The 17,386-nt window shown below is 56.3% G+C and overlaps 1 protein-coding gene across 2 annotated transcripts in view; it reads right to left on the bottom strand.

Moving 5' to 3' along the window:
- The window catches only part of RORC (RAR related orphan receptor C), a 27,460-nt gene extending 14,694 nt beyond the window's left edge, over positions 1-12,766 (bottom strand). The window contains exons 1-2 of one of the 2 annotated variants that reach the window (XM_027768284.1): positions 12,667-12,766; positions 10,276-10,305 (exon numbers count right to left, since the gene is read on the bottom strand). In XM_027768284.1, the coding sequence (XP_027624085.1) occupies positions 10,276-10,305; positions 12,667-12,730 (94 nt within the window). In that variant the 5' untranslated portion in view covers positions 12,731-12,766. The remainder of the gene's footprint in view (positions 1-10,275; positions 10,306-12,666) is intronic. The other variant, XM_027768283.1, reaches the window with a different exon arrangement.
- Between the last annotated feature and the right edge of the window lie 4,620 nt (positions 12,767-17,386).

The raw sequence follows: 17,386 nt of genomic DNA, 5'->3' as shown, positions 1-17,386 counted from the left end.
ACCCACAGATATTCCCCTCCCCCCCCCCCCCCCCCAGCCACATTTGTCTGCCCGACAGCCATAGCCATGCACTAAGCTATGGTCATCCCAGGGCTAGATGGCACGCGGGCTTTTCAGAGTCTTTCCAGGAAATTAATGCAGATTTCAATGCGTGGAGGGGAAGAGAGTGAGGCGGGATCCGTGCTTTGAAGAGGGGCGGAAATGTGGGGGCTCTTGCACTTTGAGTCACTTTGATTCTTTCTCCAGGCCTCAGCTCCCTTGTCGGGAAGGTCAGGATATGACAGTACTGCCTGTGCACGGGCTGACCCTGGCAGGGCAGAGCAGTGAGTGGATCCCTCGGCACCACCGTGGACAGTGCTCTGTGCTGGTTGCTACAGAGCAGCTGCAGGCACAGCCAGGCAGGGAGACGCCTAGTTCTGCTCTCGCCTGAGGCCTTCCTCTCCGACACTGTGCTCTCTCTCTCTCCTCAGTGGCCCTAAGACCAGAGAGGGGAGAAACCAACGTGGGTCACCCAAAAAAGCATGCGGGCAGGAGATTAGGCCAAGCCACAGTGGGAGCTCTGCTCCAGCCCAGCCGTCAACCACAGGCCTCCCTGCCTCTTTCCTTCTCCAAGAGCCACATCCGTATGCGTGTGTGCGCTGACCACACAGGTGACCCCAGACACAGCTCCCTGCCCTGTGCCTGACCCATTGCTGGCCCTGGCCCTAAGAACCTCACAACAGTGTCACCGAAGGCCCGCCCTTTTCGTAAGAAGATGCGACCAGCTAAGGACCCCCTTCCCAAACACTTAGAGCCTTGGACCCCAGTCACCAGGCCAGCACCTCCCTTGTCCTCCCCACCAGTCAGATAGGCCCATAGAGGCAGAGGTTTCAGATCAGATTCTTTAGGGTCTCTGTGCTCAGAGAGACTCAGAACTGGGAGAAAAGAGAGACACAAACCTAGAGGTGGACGGACAGAAGAGCCACAGTGTCCTGCCCCGTGCACAACCTGTGGCCCCCTCAGCACTAGTAGTCCCTCCTGTCCTACTCCTTCCTCCTTCCCCTGCCACCTGTACCCCTGTAAGTGCCAGCTACCCCAAACCTCAAAGAGAAAGTACCGGTGCACGTGACCCATGGAGGAGGTGCGGAGGGGGAGAACGGGAAGGGGCCTAATAGAGTGGGGGGTGGGTGAGAGGAGCTGAATAACAACTCCCAAACTCACCTTCCAAGCCTGCCCCTATGGGCCATAGCCCGGGGCAGCAGGTGGTGAGAACCCGGATTGGGGAGGGAGAGCTGAGTAATCACAGGATTACTCAAACTGTGGCTCGGGAGCCCGGCCTGCCAGGAACTTACCATCTAAGGGCCTGACGGTGCCAGGAACTAGAGCCAGGCAAAGGTCAGAGACCTCTCGGCCATCCCCTGCATCACTCGGCTCCCACGGCAGCCCCAACTCCGCCCTACCCTCGCCTGCTTTCTTGGGAAACTCTGTCTGCCATCCGCAGCCGGCTCACTGCAGTTCTCCCCTGGGCTGTCTCCCACCAACTCCACAGGCTTCCGAGGTCCAGAGCCGGCCTAGCCCCTACCAACATCTGGTGACAGTAGGACGTTATCATTTGCATCTCAAACGAGACCACCTGGGGAACTTGTTAAACTGTAGGTCCCTATTCTGGAGATGGGGGTATGTGAGCATCTGCATTTTAATAAGGTCCTATTCAGTCTAAACCTTAAGTAGCAGGAATTAGTCCTTCTTGATACCAGGCTGCTCCTCCCAGGCTGTGGAGTAGGGTGGGTGACCTCTTCCCCCAGCTCATTTTTGTATCTACCCTACCCTTGTGACTTAGAACTTCCTTCTGACACAGTATTCGGGTTGCTTCGGAACGGAAGGATGCCCGGGAGCATCCCACTAGACCTCCTATGAGGAGAAATACGGTAGAGGCAGAGTCTCCTGCCCGCCCTCCAGCTCCTCTTACCGCACTCTGGTTGCAGCTGCGAGATTCATTGATAGCGCCCTTTGAGTGCATCCAGAACCTGGCCCTGTGCCACCTTAGGAAGCCACCCTAGGCCCTGTCCAGGTGCCCAATGCCACAGACAGGAAGTGGTAGGGGCAGAGGAGGGGCTGCAACTAGGGGATCTCTCCCCTCAAACTCTGGAACCACCCCCCAGTCCAGGTGGAAGAGAATTCAGGCAGAAGAGCCCTGGGGTCTCCCCCATCTCCTCCTGGTGCCCTCTTTGCCTCATGGAGGTTGATTAAGGAGGAGCAGTCACAGACATCAGTGCCGGCTTTGTATACATTTTCGTCGAATGATGACGACAACCCTGCGAAGTATTGCCACTGGTATTGTTCCCGTTTTATGGACGGGAAAACTGAGGCTTAGGGAGAAGAGGCTTGGCTAACGTTACATAGCCCTAAGTAGCCGATCTGGCGCTCAAACCCAGGTCTCTGAAACTCTGGAGCCAGCGTCCTCTGCCACTAGGTTATATACCCTAGGCAGACAGGCTGCCCAAGTGCACCAAGCAGACAGAGATAGGGGACAGTGTTACTGGCTGCGGGGTGGTGGGGGTGTGTGAAGTGAGGGCAGTGGGCTAGGAGTGGAATTCAGGGAGGGAATGCCCCAAGCAGAAGTCAGGACTTACATCTGGAATAAAAATCCAGAGAAATAGCATTTCCTCTGTCCCAGCACTTCCTCCATGGCCCCAGCCTCCCCCTCTCCTTGTCTATTTTTCGAAGGCCAGGGTGGGACTTGGCCATCCCAGCAGAGCTGGCTGGAATCCCCTGGAGGACCACAGCTCCCTTAGGGTGTGGGCTGGGTTCTGCACGTTTCCACAGGCCTCTCTTTGCAGAGATGAATGAGTGAATGAATGAACGAAAAAGAGGAATGCATCTCTTTTCTTAGCTTAGGCCCTTTTTCTCCCCACAGTCCAAACTCAATCTGTCTCCCCAGAGACCACAGCTCTGGCCATGGGTCCCCAGCCCTCACCAACCTGTCACCAGCCTCCCTCCTTTCTCAGCTCTCAGTTCCCTCAGCTTCTGCAAAGCTAGAAACCAAGGCGGTGGTGCCACCACAGAGGGGGGCTGAGAGGGGCTGGGTGGGGGGAGGCAGCTCTACCTGGTGAGCACCCCCACCCCAGGGCCACCCCACAGCCTCGGGTGAGAATTTTCTGCTGATCCACCCAGATCCTAGGGCTGAGAAAATAGTGAAGCTAAAACTCAGGTGGGCGAGGGAGAGTCTGGGGTTTTGAAAAGTCATGAAAGACAGCCAGCTACCCGAAACCCCTCCTGGTGCCCCCGCCACCCCCGCAGTCTGGGACAGGAGAAAGGAGTGAAAACAACCAGCGAATGGGGGCAGGGGATGAATCACCAGGAGGAAGTTCTGAGGAGCAGGAGCCCAGATGTCACCTTTGCTGCTCCAGGACGCCAGTGCCAGTGGGCCCATCAAGACCTTGGCTCTGGTCGTCCCTCCCCTCAAACAGAGACCTCCATCCTGTCTAAGCTCAGAGATGCAGGGAAGGGGCTGCGCTGCAGCAGGAGGGGTGGAAGTAGGACTGCAGAAAGGTTTAGCAGTGGGGACAGGATCCACCTCCTCGGACAGCCCTTAGCACAGGCAAGTCCCCGTTCCGTGTTAGAGGCAGTGGCACAGAGACAGGAGGGGGGAGAGCGAGCGCGAACCTATGGTGGGGACGGCCACATCAGTACACGTTCTCATCGCAATGGGACAACTAGGATTCTCCAAAATCTAGCACCTCGGGCTTCAGGGTGTTTGGGCGGCTCTGTTAGGAATGGGAAGAAAAGGGGGAGGAGTGCCACAAGGAAGGAGGAAGCCCTTGTAACAAGCTCGGGCTCTCGGGTGAGGTCTGTGGCACCCTGGGACTTAGAGTTCTTTCTGGCCCACTGGTCCTCATGGCCACAACCACATTTAAAGAAGACCAGAGCACAGCCAAGGCGGGCATGGGACCACACCCTCAGCCTGCTGCTGCCAAAGCCTTTGTGCCTGTTTGTTCCACACCGACCCTGCTCCTTAAGAAGAGATGACCGGCCACCCTCCCTCCAGCCAGCTGGGAATCTGTGGCTAACCTGCCTCCTTGATAGAGGCAGGTCACCCTGCAGGAAGCCTGTACCAGCCATACTTTCCACTCCAGCTCTCCAGGGTCCCGTGGGACTACCGGCTGTGCCTGCTCTTCTCTCCGCCTCTCCCTGCGCCTGGGTCCTGGGACCCCCTCAGCACGTCTCTGGGCTTCCCAGCTCCCTGTTTTTGACTCTCCCAGGATTTCTCCCTCCATGTCTCCGCCTAGATGTTGCCCTTCCCCTGTGGGCTTCATCTACCAGTCCTTGGAGTTCGACCTCTGCATCTTTCTATTTCTTGGTTTGTTTCCGCCTCGGTGCGTCTGGCCCTTGTTCTTTGGGTGTGTCACAGTCTCTGTCCTCGAGAGCTCTGACTCCCCAGTGGTGGTTGGAAGGACTACTGGCGGCGGGTACTCGCAGGGGCGAGTGGCTCAGATTACTTAGGGCTCTGAGATACCCAGAGATGTTCAAGTGAGGCGTAGTGGCGCTGAGCCCCAGAATGGAGGAGACCCCTCTCCTGCCTACCAGCCTAGGTGGAGCTGCGTGTGTGGTGGTGGTGGTGGGTCAGCACAAAGCAGAGCTGTCCAAGTGTCTCCCTGCCCCACTGCAGGGGACTCCAGTCCCCTTGTTGAGTTGCAGCATACCCAACCATTGTATGCCAGGGTTGCTTTGCTGATTTGGGGCTCTCTGGAAAGACCAAGACCAGCCTTTGCTGCTGATAGGGAGAAGCGAGAAGGAAAATTGAAGCTCTATGGGACCCTTTTTTGTCTGGAAGCTTTGGGCTTTTCTCCGTACGCCTCCTTACCCACCAGCTCATACCCCAGCGCCACAAGCTTGGTCTAATCATGGGTGCAGAGAAGTCTTCAGCCTCCTCTCTAGCCTTTGGGAGGGCTGAGCCTCCTTCACCATCCCTCAGGATGCCCCCTACCTGGGTTATCTCCCCGGTCCTGGGCCCAGAGAACCGAGAGTGAGTCTCCACATCGGTTTTGTTTTATCTGAAAATTCAGCTCCCTCATTTTGTGGACAGGAGGCCAGGGCCCAGTAACTTCCCTACAGAGCTAGTTGGTGGCAACAGTGGCACCAGAATCTACTCTTCAGACCCTCAGAATAAGGGTCTTTCCAGGACCCAACATGGCCTTTCTTCAGTGGTTTGTAGGAAGACACTGGTGGAAGCTGGGACTGCCTCGAGGCTCAGAGGTGGGGGGCTTCCCTTTTCCTCTTCACCTGTGCTCGGAGGGTTCACTGGCTTCTCTGTAGGACCATGGGGTCTGTCTGATTTGCCCACTCTTGCTCTGCTGAAGGGCATAGGGACCCAAGGCTGGGTGGGCGCCGTCGGCTCATGGCTGCAGGCCAGGCAGGGGATGAGAGACAGAGGGCTTTCTGCTCCCATCTTCACTCCCTACCAAATGAGCAATGAAACCTGGGAGACCCAGCCCCCAGACCCCTGGCTGGAGCCCACTTAGTCTTCGTGTCCCTGGATTGGACAGGAAGCATGGTGGGCCTGAGGCTCCGATACTGCAGCTCGAATCCCCACCCCCTGCTGACCTCAGTTTACCCTCACTGTCCCACTGCAGCAGGGCAAGGCCTCTCCTTGGGCCTCCTTTCACACCCCACTCACAAGCAAGTTGGAGGCCCTGAGGAAAACATGGCAGTAGGAGCCAGGAGGGCTGGCTGATTACCAGCTGCATGTCCTGGGTGGAGCACGCAGCCTCCCCGGTCTCAGCCTTTCTCTAAAGTGAGTGGCCGGTACCTCGGGGACTCCTGGAGAGGTTCCAGAACTCCCACAGAGGAGCTCCTGATAGTCCTTTTCCCACCACTGCTGTAAGGGAACTGGGGAGTGAGCCTGCCCGTCACTCCAGGCGTTTCCCAGCAGATCTTGACCCTGACCAGACACACCTGCCAGGGAGGAGCACTCAGGGCTGCTCCCTCACACTGTGCCCAGGACACCTCCTTTCCAGAGGGCTCAGGGCTGATGGCAGGATCCAGGCTTCTCCCACTCCCAGGTGGCCCCATTCACTTACTTCTCATGACTGAGCCTTGGCTCTGTCGGCCTGGACTCCCTGTCCTTCTCAGCGAGGGGTGGTCCAGGGATGGGGTGCAGCTGGCAGCGGAGGTGGGGGTGAGGCCCTCTCAGCAGTGCCTCAGCCCACAGCTCTGCACCTAGCTCTCCCCCAGAGATTCTGGGCAGGGGGGTTTAAGCTCGCACCACACAGGTGGCCAAGTGACAACACCCCCCACCCCCCCAGGGGTGTGGTGGGTAGGATGACGGGCGCCCCACGTGGCCAATCTGGGCCTGGGTAGGGTGTGAGGGGCGGGACAGCCAATCATAGGGGGCGTTGGAAAATTCCAAAACCACATGTGACAGCCACAGGCGGTAAAAGCTGTTTCCACCCGCCAGGGTAGGTCTAGCTGGGGAGCCCTAATGGAGCTCGTGCGAGCTGTGGCCGGGCTCCTACTCCCCTCCCCCAGAGGACCCCCCCGAGCCTGACCCTCTTTGCCAGGTGACTCCGGGATCAGGGATATTTCCAGAGGTAAGTCACAGAATGTCTGCCCCAGGTGGTGGCATGTGCCACCTGAGACCCTGTAGCCTGCCGTCAGCCCTGCCCAGTGTGGTACATGCCTATACGCCTCCCTACCGACTCGATGCACACTCTGGGCCTGGGGGTCAGTGAAATAATAGCAGCAGTAATAATCGTTAGGCAAATACCCACAGTGTGCAGAAGGGCTCCTCCATCAGAAATGTCCCCAAGAGCAAAATGGCTAAAATCAGAATGCAGATAACAATACCATCATCATCGTCATCATTGCTGCCACATTCGTGGTCATAGTAATACTGCTTGCTATGTGCCAGAAATGGCTGGCATGGGTTGTCTAATCCTCACAGAATTCTGTAAGAGGGAGCTACCATTATTACCATTTCAAAGATGAGGAAAGTGAGACACAGAGAGGTTAAGTATCTTGCCAGGGGCCACACAGCGAGTCAGTGGTGGAGTCTGGATTCAGGCCCCAGAGTCCACTTGAGGGAATGGGAGGGCTTCTCTGGTTCAAGTCTGTTCTTGAGACTACCTTGGCCTGGGAGGTCTCCTGGTATCTGAGTCTCTGTAAGGTTTCTTGGGGGGTCCTTGTGAGGGGCCAAAACTTTCCGAGGCCCTTTCAGCCTACCTGCTCTGTGGGGTTCCTCAGCTCTCGGGGTTCTTCTTCAGAGCGCCTTAATATTTAGGCTCCCTCTTGGTCTAGGAGTTCCCTTCAGGTTCCACATCTGGGACTCCCTTCTTTGGGTTGTCTGAATTTGGGGGCCATTTTCAGAGTCTCTCGGCCTGGGGGAGGCCCTAGTGTCTCCTGGATTCTCTGGACCAAGCCTCCCAAACAGTCTCAGATCCTGCAAGGACTCGAGCAAAATCTCGGCCAGTGCAGGCCTTTCCCTGCCAGTCTTCCTGGGCTCCAGTGGATTGAAGGAGACCCATCAGCCCGGGGTCCCCACGGGGACAATCACCACTGTGGTAAGGGGACTGGGACGGGGACACAGGGGTCAAGATCTCCTGGCCAAGGTCTCTGCAGTAATGGGTTAAGGGTAGGAACGAGGCTTGGCCTTTCCCAGTTCCCGCTGCTCCAAAAGTCCCCCCTCTCCCCCCACCCACGTTTGGTCCCTGACCCCCTCCTCCATCTCACCTGCGTCACTCCCTGACCCGCTTTCCTCCCAGGGCCCTGCTCAGCATTTCCGTGGGGCCCTGTGGCTAGGGGCAGGCGAGGCACTGACAGGATTGTGCTGAGCAAAGCAACCCCCCACTAGGAGGGTGGCACATCATCCTAGATGGCCCCCCAGCCCAGCCGCTGGGCTCCCGAGGAAGACTGAGGCTTCGTCCTCTGCCGGGTCTCCGCTTGGAACAGGGAGGCTATAGGCGAAGTGGCTGTGGGAGGGATGGCAGTGAGCCCTCGGGAGGAACTGGTAGGCAATCAGGGAGGCCTTGGAGAAAGGCAGGTGGTCTCTCCTACCCCTCATCGATTCAGGCTACTTAGGGCATGCATGACCTTATCAGGCCCAAGTTTTGGAACCGAGGTGGAGCAGGTCCATTTTCTGGGGCACCAGCTCGCACAAGCTAGGAGAGCAGATCTGATGTGCTGAGAGGTCCTAGAGAGGACACTCATTTGCTAGTGTCCACCGGGAAGGCCTTCCTGAGCTCCAGCCCCCCTCTCTCACTGAAGTCTCTGTCTTTCAAGGCCCTAGGGCACAGAGTGTCCTGTCCAGTCCCTTTTGCTTCCTACAGAGACGATGGTGTTCCTGCTCTCCAGTCCTGCACAGCCTGGCCCAGGCTTGTTCGCACCTCAGGATGTGTTAACCACAGAGACCAACACCAAACCTGGCTCTGCCGCCACAAAGCCGGGGCAAGCTCCCTGCCTCCCGTAGCTGTGGTGGTGCTGAGCTCCTGGGGCCACCCCTGCCTCCCCACACACTCCCTCTCCTTCCTCCTTGGGCCCAGCAGCTGCCTCCAGCGTGGGCTCTCTGCTGTGTCTCTGTCCAGCATCTCTCTTCTCCTTTTCCAAGCTTCGCTTTCTCTTCATTTTCTCCTGGTTCCTGGTTTCTTTCCATGTTACTTATTTATTATTATTATTATTTTAGTTTTTTGGCCATAGGGTGCACGCACTTGCCAGAGAGAGGGAAAGTGGCCATGCTGCGATTCCTTCTCCATTCTCCTCTCAAGATTTTGGGCACACACGCTCACACACACATACACACACACACACACACACCAGTGGCATGATTTTTAAGCCACTAGTTCTGGGACTCTATATGGTCAGCCATGTGGGAGCCCAGCGCCTTAACCACCATGCCACCTGCTGGCCCCTCTCCTTATTTCTTTACTATGTTGCCTGTTACTCTGGGCCTATTCTGTCTCCTCCTGTTTCCCTTACCTGTGGTTTCTTCAGCCCTGCCCTTCCTTTCCTCCTCACTCCTGGTCCTCCATCTCTGTCCAACCTAATTTTCTTTCACAGAACCTCCTAGAGCCCTCGCTGAATGCTTCTCCATCTCCCTATACCGGCCGGGTCTCCGCTTGGAACAGGGAGGCTATAGGCGAAGTGGCTGTGGGAGGGATGGCAGTGAGCCCTCGGGAGGAACTGGTAGGCAATCAGGGAGGCCTTGGAGAAAGGCAGGTGGTCTCTCCTACCCCTCATCGATTCAGGCTACTTAGGGCATGCATGACCTTATCAGGCCCAAGTTTTGGAACCGAGGTGGAGCAGGTCCATTTTCTGGGGCACCAGCTCGCACAAGCTAGGAGAGCAGATCTGATGTGCTGAGAGGTCCTAGAGAGGACACTCATTTGCTAGTGTCCACCGGGAAGGCCTTCCTGAGCTCCAGCCCCCCTCTCTCACTGAAGTCTCTGTCTTTCAAGGCCCTAGGGCACAGAGTGTCCTGTCCAGTCCCTTTTGCTTCCTACAGAGACGATGGTGTTCCTGCTCTCCAGTCCTGCACAGCCTGGCCCAGGCTTGTTCGCACCTCAGGATGTGTTAACCACAGAGACCAACACCAAACCTGGCTCTGCCGCCACAAAGCCGGGGCAAGCTCCCTGCCTCCCGTAGCTGTGGTGGTGCTGAGCTCCTGGGGCCACCCCTGCCTCCCCACACACTCCCTCTCCTTCCTCCTTGGGCCCAGCAGCTGCCTCCAGCGTGGGCTCTCTGCTGTGTCTCTGTCCAGCATCTCTCTTCTCCTTTTCCAAGCTTCGCTTTCTCTTCATTTTCTCCTGGTTCCTGGTTTCTTTCCATGTTACTTATTTATTATTATTATTATTTTAGTTTTTTGGCCATAGGGTGCACGCACTTGCCAGAGAGAGGGAAAGTGGCCATGCTGCGATTCCTTCTCCATTCTCCTCTCAAGATTTTGGGCACACACGCTCACACACACATACACACACACACACACACACCAGTGGCATGATTTTTAAGCCACTAGTTCTGGGACTCTATATGGTCAGCCATGTGGGAGCCCAGCGCCTTAACCACCATGCCACCTGCTGGCCCCTCTCCTTATTTCTTTACTATGTTGCCTGTTACTCTGGGCCTATTCTGTCTCCTCCTGTTTCCCTTACCTGTGGTTTCTTCAGCCCTGCCCTTCCTTTCCTCCTCACTCCTGGTCCTCCATCTCTGTCCAACCTAATTTTCTTTCACAGAACCTCCTAGAGCCCTCGCTGAATGCTTCTCCATCTCCCTATACCCAGCCCCAGTTCGCAATCCCCTACTCACAGGTGTGGGTCTTCTTTGTAGCCAGCAGCTCTGTAAAGAGAAGAGAGGGGGTCAGGGTCAACGTTTGCACCCTGAGACACTTCCCCCACTCCTAGGGTCGCATCCTGGCCCGATCCTTCCCAGCAGAGGCTGGCTGCAGTCTGAGGAGCAGGTAGGCTGTGCTCTGCAGATGCCCTCTCCTCTTCCTTCTCTGCCTTTGGGCCACACGGGTCCTCTTCCAGGTCCTCAAAAGTGTCAGGCTCCTCACTGCCTCTGGACTCACCCAAGCTTCTCCTTCTTCCCTTGCACACTCCTTACTCTGACCAAGTCTTGTTTCCCAGGTCTCAGATTATATGTACTCCCGGGAGAAGCTTGCCCTCCCTCCCCTGGCCTCACACTTACACACGCTGCACCTTGTATTAGATCCTGGCACTCACCTCATACCTAACTGCCAGCACTGTCCTTATCTCCTAACAGGGCTTTGCTGCTCAATGGTAAGCCCTGTGAAGGCAGGGACTATGCCTGTCTTGTTCACTGTGTTGCATTCTGAATATGTTAGAGGTGCACAAGAAATGTTCTGTAGCTAGAGTTAAATCTCTGGGGTGAACCCTCCCCCTGTCTCTGTCTCTTCTTTCTTTTTTTCTTTCTTTATTCTTCTTTTTTTTTTTTTTTTTTTTTTTTTTTTTTTTTTTTTTACCATAGGGTACATGTGCTTACCAGAAAGAAAGAGAAAGGGGGGCAGACAGACAGACAGACAGGGAAAGTGAGAAATCATCCTCCTTGGGGACGGCCACACTGCAATCCCTTCTTCATTCTCCTCTTGGGATTTTGGGCATGCATGCACACATGCCTGGTGTAATTTTTAAGCTGTGGGGTCTGGGATTTGAACCGTGGACCATATGGGAGTCCAGTGCCTTAACCACCACGCCACCTGCTGGCTCCTGGGGATTTGAGAGTAGGGCAGAGAGGCTGGAGGAAGAGGAGAGAGAGCTGCAAACACAGAGCTCTCTCTCTTCACTGGCCTGCCAGCCAACAGAGGAAGGAATTCCTTCTCTGCTGCCGATGCTGGGTCTGGGTGGAGATCAGGCTGGGAGAACACAGGTGGGTTTGATGGGGGTAGTGGGATGCACAGACCTCCAGGAAGAGCAGCTCCCAAGGGGAGAGATTTAGCTCAAGCACGATTTGGGGGTGGTTCATTTAGACCGTTGGCTTTTATGAAACACTATGGGAAGAGGCTTCCCCTGCCAGACCTTGGTCCATTTCCTGTATCCCCACAGCAGCTCCATGGAGCCCAGGGCTAGTCTTTCTTCTCTCCAGCCTTGCCTTTTGCCCTCTTAGCTTCCCTAAACTCTGACTGTTCTGTTCCTTTTTTCTCTCTGCTATTTAATTCTGAAGCTCTCCTCTAACCCTACAACACACTTACTGTGTCTCTGTACCCAGGAGAGGTCCCTATTCCCACTGGCAGGCTTCCTAGGCTGGTTTGCATTGGGGTGAGCAGGCCTGAGGGCCTGGCCTCTGCTGGAGTGAGGAAGAAAGGGTGTGAGGGAGGGAATGGGGTGCCCAGAGGGAGGGGCTCTATTTGGCTCCACCCAGCTTCTTCCCTGACGTGGCACCTGTTCTCTGGCCTCCGGCCCTGCACCTCAGAGCAGTCTGGGCTGGGGGTGATTTCTTCACCTGCCCAGGTGGCCCTGGGGCTTGGCACCTCTGGTGCTCACAATTTCCCCTCCATGCAGTGCTCACAGCTGACCAAGCACGTGGCTGTGTGATCTTGCTAGAAGGAGTTCCTGAACTAGATTCCCCACAGGGCCAAGAACTACCTGACTCTGTCCCTCCCTGCCCCTGGCCCGGTGCCCCACATTCTCTGCAGAAATGAAACCCCACACCCCCGGGTCAGGGGAGGAATGTGCCAGGCCAGTGGTCACAGACAGCAGATGGGTGTGGTTGCTCTCCCCCGAGTCTGTCACTCCTTAAGGGCAGGGCAGGTCCCTCCACTGGGAAGTGTGTGGAAGGTGGGTAACCAGTCTCCCAGGCACTGTGGCCTGAGGTCCTGGCTAGCTGGGGGTCACGATAGCAGTGTCCCCTGCAGTGGCCAGGGGCAGGCTCATGCCTGGAAGGCCTGCCCACCTCTAAGCCCACACGCGATCCAGCCCCCCAACTCTGCTCTTCCCCTTCCTCTCCTCACCCCAGCTGTGTCTTCCTAATTAACTTCCCTCTTTCTCACTCCTTTTCCTACGTCTTCCCCTCAGCCATCCTCCAGACCCTTTTCCTGTTTCCAGCTTGCCTCAGCCCCTGGCACTCGCCTGCCACTCCTCTCTCCTCCGTGCTGCTGTCCCCCTGCCTCTCCTCACTGCCTGCCCGATCTCTTCCCATTTCTGCCCTCCTCTGAACCCCCTGACAGTCCCTTCCACCTGCCTGCAGGGCCGCGGGGCCTCTTACCCCGTGAGGCTCGGTGGTGTCTCTGTGGGGCCCTGTCCATGGGGCAGCTGCCTGGGTGCCGTCCTTGCTGCCCTGGCTGCCCAGGAGGGCAGGGAGCAAGGCCCAGGGAGGGAGGAGGGAAGAGGGAGGGAGCACCTGGCCTGCCAGCAGGCAGGGGAAAGGAGTGGCTGGCAGAGCAGAGCGTCCTGGCACCAAGAGGGGACGTGGGGACAGACCAGCCAGCTAGGGTTTGAAGCCTCGAAGAGAAATGGGACAGATGCAGGGACGGAAACTGTGCTTATTATTGTTTAATCTCTTTAAAAAGTATATTCATTTTCTTCCATGAGAGAGACAGAGAGAGCGAGCACCCCCAACACACACGGTCTTCAAGGCGACCCACTCAGCCTCGGCCAGCCAGGACAGGCACACGCAGAGGAGCCTGAGCTGTGCGGGCAAGCCCCTGTCCCTCCCATGGGAGCACCACGTCGCAGTGTCGCACTACCACTGCGCCACCAGCCGGCCCATGGGAATCCGCGTTTCTTGATCACCTACTGTGTGCTGGGCCCTTTGCCAGGCAGTCTGTGTGAACCCATGAGTTTACATAATCCGCCAACCTACACCACAGGAAGCATACTTATTGCGGATTCACCGACGAGTCCATCAAGTTATTGTTGACTTGCCCAAGGACGATCAGCGACTGAGTTGCGACTTGAACACACGTCTTAGAGACTGCAGAATCCCTGGGAACCAGCAGTTAGCGTAATGGCTATGTCGCTGAATTCCCACGTAGTCGACCGCGGTTCGCATCCTGGACCCAGTGGCTTAAAACTCACGCCAGGCGCGTGTGTGTGCGTGCCCAAGATCCCGAGAGGAGAATGGAGGAGAAGGGATTGCGGCGTGACCATCCCCCATGGGGGGCGATTTCTCGCTTTCTGTCTCTATGTCTCTCTCTGTCTGGTGAGCGCACGCGCCCTATAGTGAAAACCTCTCCAAAAAAAAAGAGACTGCAGAATCCAGTGGTTTCTACCTAAGACAGGAGATGGGAACAGGAGAGATGGGGAGGGGAGACAGGGCAGAAGGAGGGCACATCTGGGGGGTCTCTGCCTCTCCTCCAGGATGGGGCCAGACTCAACTCAGTGATCCCTCAGCTCCTTGAAGTGGCTTCCTACATGGCTCTTGCCCCTGCCCTTTGTCACCTTTCCCCAGAACCCCCGACTCCCTGGTGCTTGCTTCCACATGCTCCTGGTCTGTTGGCGACTGGGGCAGACCTGGAGGAATGTGCATAGGCAGAGGAGCAATGGAGGGGACAAGGGGAGAGCGGGCCAGCACTGGGGGCTCTGAGCAGGGCCAAGGGATGAGGCTTCTGGGTCCCTGGATGCCTCTGTCCTCCTGCACAGCCTCGGCCCAGAGTTTGATTAGCTGGGCCTGGCTCTCCTGGTTACCCAACAGGCAGCTGGCGGGGGGCCAAGCTGCAGCGGGGAGGCTCCCTGGCACCTCCTCCTGCTCTCCTTCCCAGCTGGTAAACAGCAGAGCAGGAGCCAGCCACGCCACAGCCTCGTGACTCGCCCACTCCCCCCCACCTGGTGCACGTGGCACCTGGCATGGAGAGGGCAGGCGGTGTGTCCCTTCCCTCTTTGGCCCTCCCATCGTGCCATCCTCTGCTCCCGCCCCACCACGGAGCCTCACACTCTGCTGTCATCAGCACCTCTGTTCCTGGGGAGCTCCTAGGGGGTCCCACCAGCTGCAGTGGGAGGGACAAGGGTCCGGAGTGAAGAGGGACGTACCAAGGGGCTGGGGAGTAAGGAAGAGGGAGGGAAGCCTTTGGGGACCTTCTTATACTGAGAGTCCGAGGGTGTATGTCTGTCTGCCTCTCAGGCTCGGATTATCCTGTGTCCTTTTGGTAGACGCCAGCCCACGCGTCTGTGTGCATTTCTCTGCACCGAACAGGATGTCGGTCTGTTTTGGAGCTCTGCCCCTTGGGCCGGTTTAGAGTAAGAGGCAAAACTCTTCATAGCACCACCCCGCCCAGCACCCTCTGACAAGAAGAGCCAGCAAGAGGCAGGGGAAGGGGGTACAGGGGAGTGTCAGGGTGTTCTTGTCCTCCTTTCCCCAGAACTCCGGGTTGTTCTCTTTCTGCCTCCCCCTGCTGGCCCCTGCCTGCCCACGACAGGCTCCTGCTTGCCCCTCTGTACCTTTCTTCTTCAGGGCTTCCTTCCTCTGGGGCTCCGGGTCTCCCAGGGTCCTTCTGACTGTGCCAACCCCAATGGCAGGCACGGGGTGAGGGGGTTGCAGAATGCGGTGGGCATTCGGCAACCTGGGTACCTCTCCTAGTCGTGCCACCTTGTGCCGCTGTGTGAGGTGGGGAGGAAGTGAACGGGGGTCTGGAAGACAGGATCCTGGCTTCTAGGCCCACCCAAATCCAAGTCGAGCCTTGTGTTTCCCAGGCATTCTCCTGCCTCTGCCCCTCCTCTGCCCTAACCATGGGGGACTTGGATTCTTTCTCTTTGGGGCAAGAAGATACCTTAGTTATTCCTCTTGCCTAACCTCCCTTCCTCTCTGCAATCATAGCACCTTTTCTGGAGGAATCCTGTCAAAGCAGAGCCTGGCTATTTCCTCCTCTAATATATTCTTACATTCTTATGCAAGGAAGGGGTTGATAGGGATCAGAGAATCATTTCATCCCCCACGTGCCCAGTCCCCTTATCAGGCTGGGGAATCTCAACACAGGGGGCAAACAGCCTGGAGCTGGTGGGAGGGAGTGGTGGTGGCTTGGAACTGGGGAACAGTTACCAACTTCTCTTTCCCTTCCTCCCCACCCCCAAACCACAGAAACCACTTAAAGCTCAGCACAGGCCTGCCCTTCCAGGGAGGGCCTGGGGGCAGAGGATGAAAATCTGTGGGGCCTGGGCAGCCTGCCTCACCACACATCACCCCACCCTTGGAGGGCCACCTCCCTTGGGAAGCCTGCCTGATTCAGTGGTTAGGGACCACCCTTGCTAGGGAACCTAGGGGGCTCTATACCTGGGGAGACCTTGACCCACTGCAAAGACTCAGGGAGAGGCTGTGCCTCAACCATGACGAAAAGGACAACCTGGGCTGCAGAGCTCCAGGTCTCCACCCCTCTCCCTGTCACAAAGGCTATGGTGGCCTCGAATTTTCCATGGTGACCCTTCTTGTACCTTTCATCTGTCACTCTCCACCACGCAGACATCCAGGCTTGAGAGTAGCAGGGCACCTAAGAAGCAAGAGCTCTGATTCTTAGAGCAGAAAGACTTATGAGAATGTATGGGACCAGTAGGTGGCATGGAGATTAAGGTGGCTGGATCACAAATGGCCAACAGCGAAGTTCGAGGCCTGGACCCAGGTAAAACATTCCAGGTAAAACTTATTTCTTTTTTTTAATGTGATCTGAACCTCATCAACTATGGGCTCTGGAGCAATCATTGTCCTCAGTTACCACGGCGGGGAAAGGGAGGCAATACTGTGTCCTGGTTGGTGTTCGTGAAAGTGCTTTGGGGCCAGAATGGTCTGTACTCAGGAGGGGTTCCTAGGGCCTTATTTGTCCCTCCCATGTTGCTGTGGCCTTAGTTAGCCGGGATGTTCCTCTAGAGGCTCTGTGGCCCCCATCGCAGGACCGGGAGGGCCGTGAGCGCTGCGTGAACTGCTCCTGCGAGGAAGGAGGAATTGCCTTGCATTTCCCTTTACAACTTGTCCAGAGCAGCTGGGTTTGGGGTGAGAGTGGAAGGTCTGGGTGGAGTCACAGTCAGAAACCTCTCTGCAGCCAGGTGATCCCCAGGCAAGTTTACTTAACCTCTGGAGCCGATTTCCTCCTCTGTAAAAATGGAAATAATAATACCTACCTTACTAAGTGTTTGTGATGATGAACTGAGATAACCAGGTGAAGTATAGGACCCAGGACAAAGTACTGTGGTTAAAAAAAAAAAAAAAAAAAAAACAACTTCCTGAGAGAGCCAGATGGTGGCGCAGCGGCAGAACGCTATGCCCTGTGACTGCCACACGGTAGGTTCTGAGGTGGTGCCAGGGACGCCCTTGCATACACAGGCATGTGCTCGCCCTGAGCTGGGGCCGGCTGAAGGCGAGCGGTGGATTGTAGCATCAAGACCCTGGGGGATTGCTTTTGCTCTGTCTCTCTCATGAAATCAATAGAGAAATAAAAACTTTTAAAAAATGTTCCATGCTGGGGCTAGCAGGTGGTGTGGTGGTTAAGGCACTGGACTCCCACATGGCTGACCTCGGTTTGAGTCTTGGACCTGGTGGCTTAAAAACCACATGAGGAGTGTGCGTGTGTGTGTGTGTGTGTGCCCAAAATCCTGAGAGGAGAATGGAGGCATGAGCCATTCCCTCTTAGGGGTGATTTCTCACTTTCCCTCTCTCTGTCTCTCTCTGGTGAGCGCATGTGCCCTATGGCAAAAAAAAAAAAAAAAGATTCTATTTTTGGACCAGCATGGTGGTTAAGGGGTTAGATTCCACATGAGCAACTATACAGTTCAAGTCCCAGACCTGGTGACTTGAAAAAACACACCAGGCACATGGTCATGCACACCCCAAATTCTTAAAGGAGAATGGAGAAGAGATTGCAGTGTGCCCCGGGCCTTGGACGGTGCTTTCTCACTTTCCCTCTGGTGAATGCATGTGCCCACAGCAAAACCAAAAAAAAAAGAAAGAAAGAAGAAGAATAAAAGAGTCCATTCTCTGC

The sequence above is a fragment of the Tupaia chinensis genome, unplaced genomic scaffold, assembly GCF_000334495.1.
Source record: "Tupaia chinensis unplaced genomic scaffold, TupChi_1.0 Scaffold145814_1, whole genome shotgun sequence".
In the NCBI taxonomy this organism is placed as follows: domain Eukaryota; kingdom Metazoa; phylum Chordata; class Mammalia; order Scandentia; family Tupaiidae; genus Tupaia; species Tupaia belangeri.
Note: the sequence above shows the minus strand (reverse complement) of the source record. Positions and strands in the feature narration are given on the sequence as shown.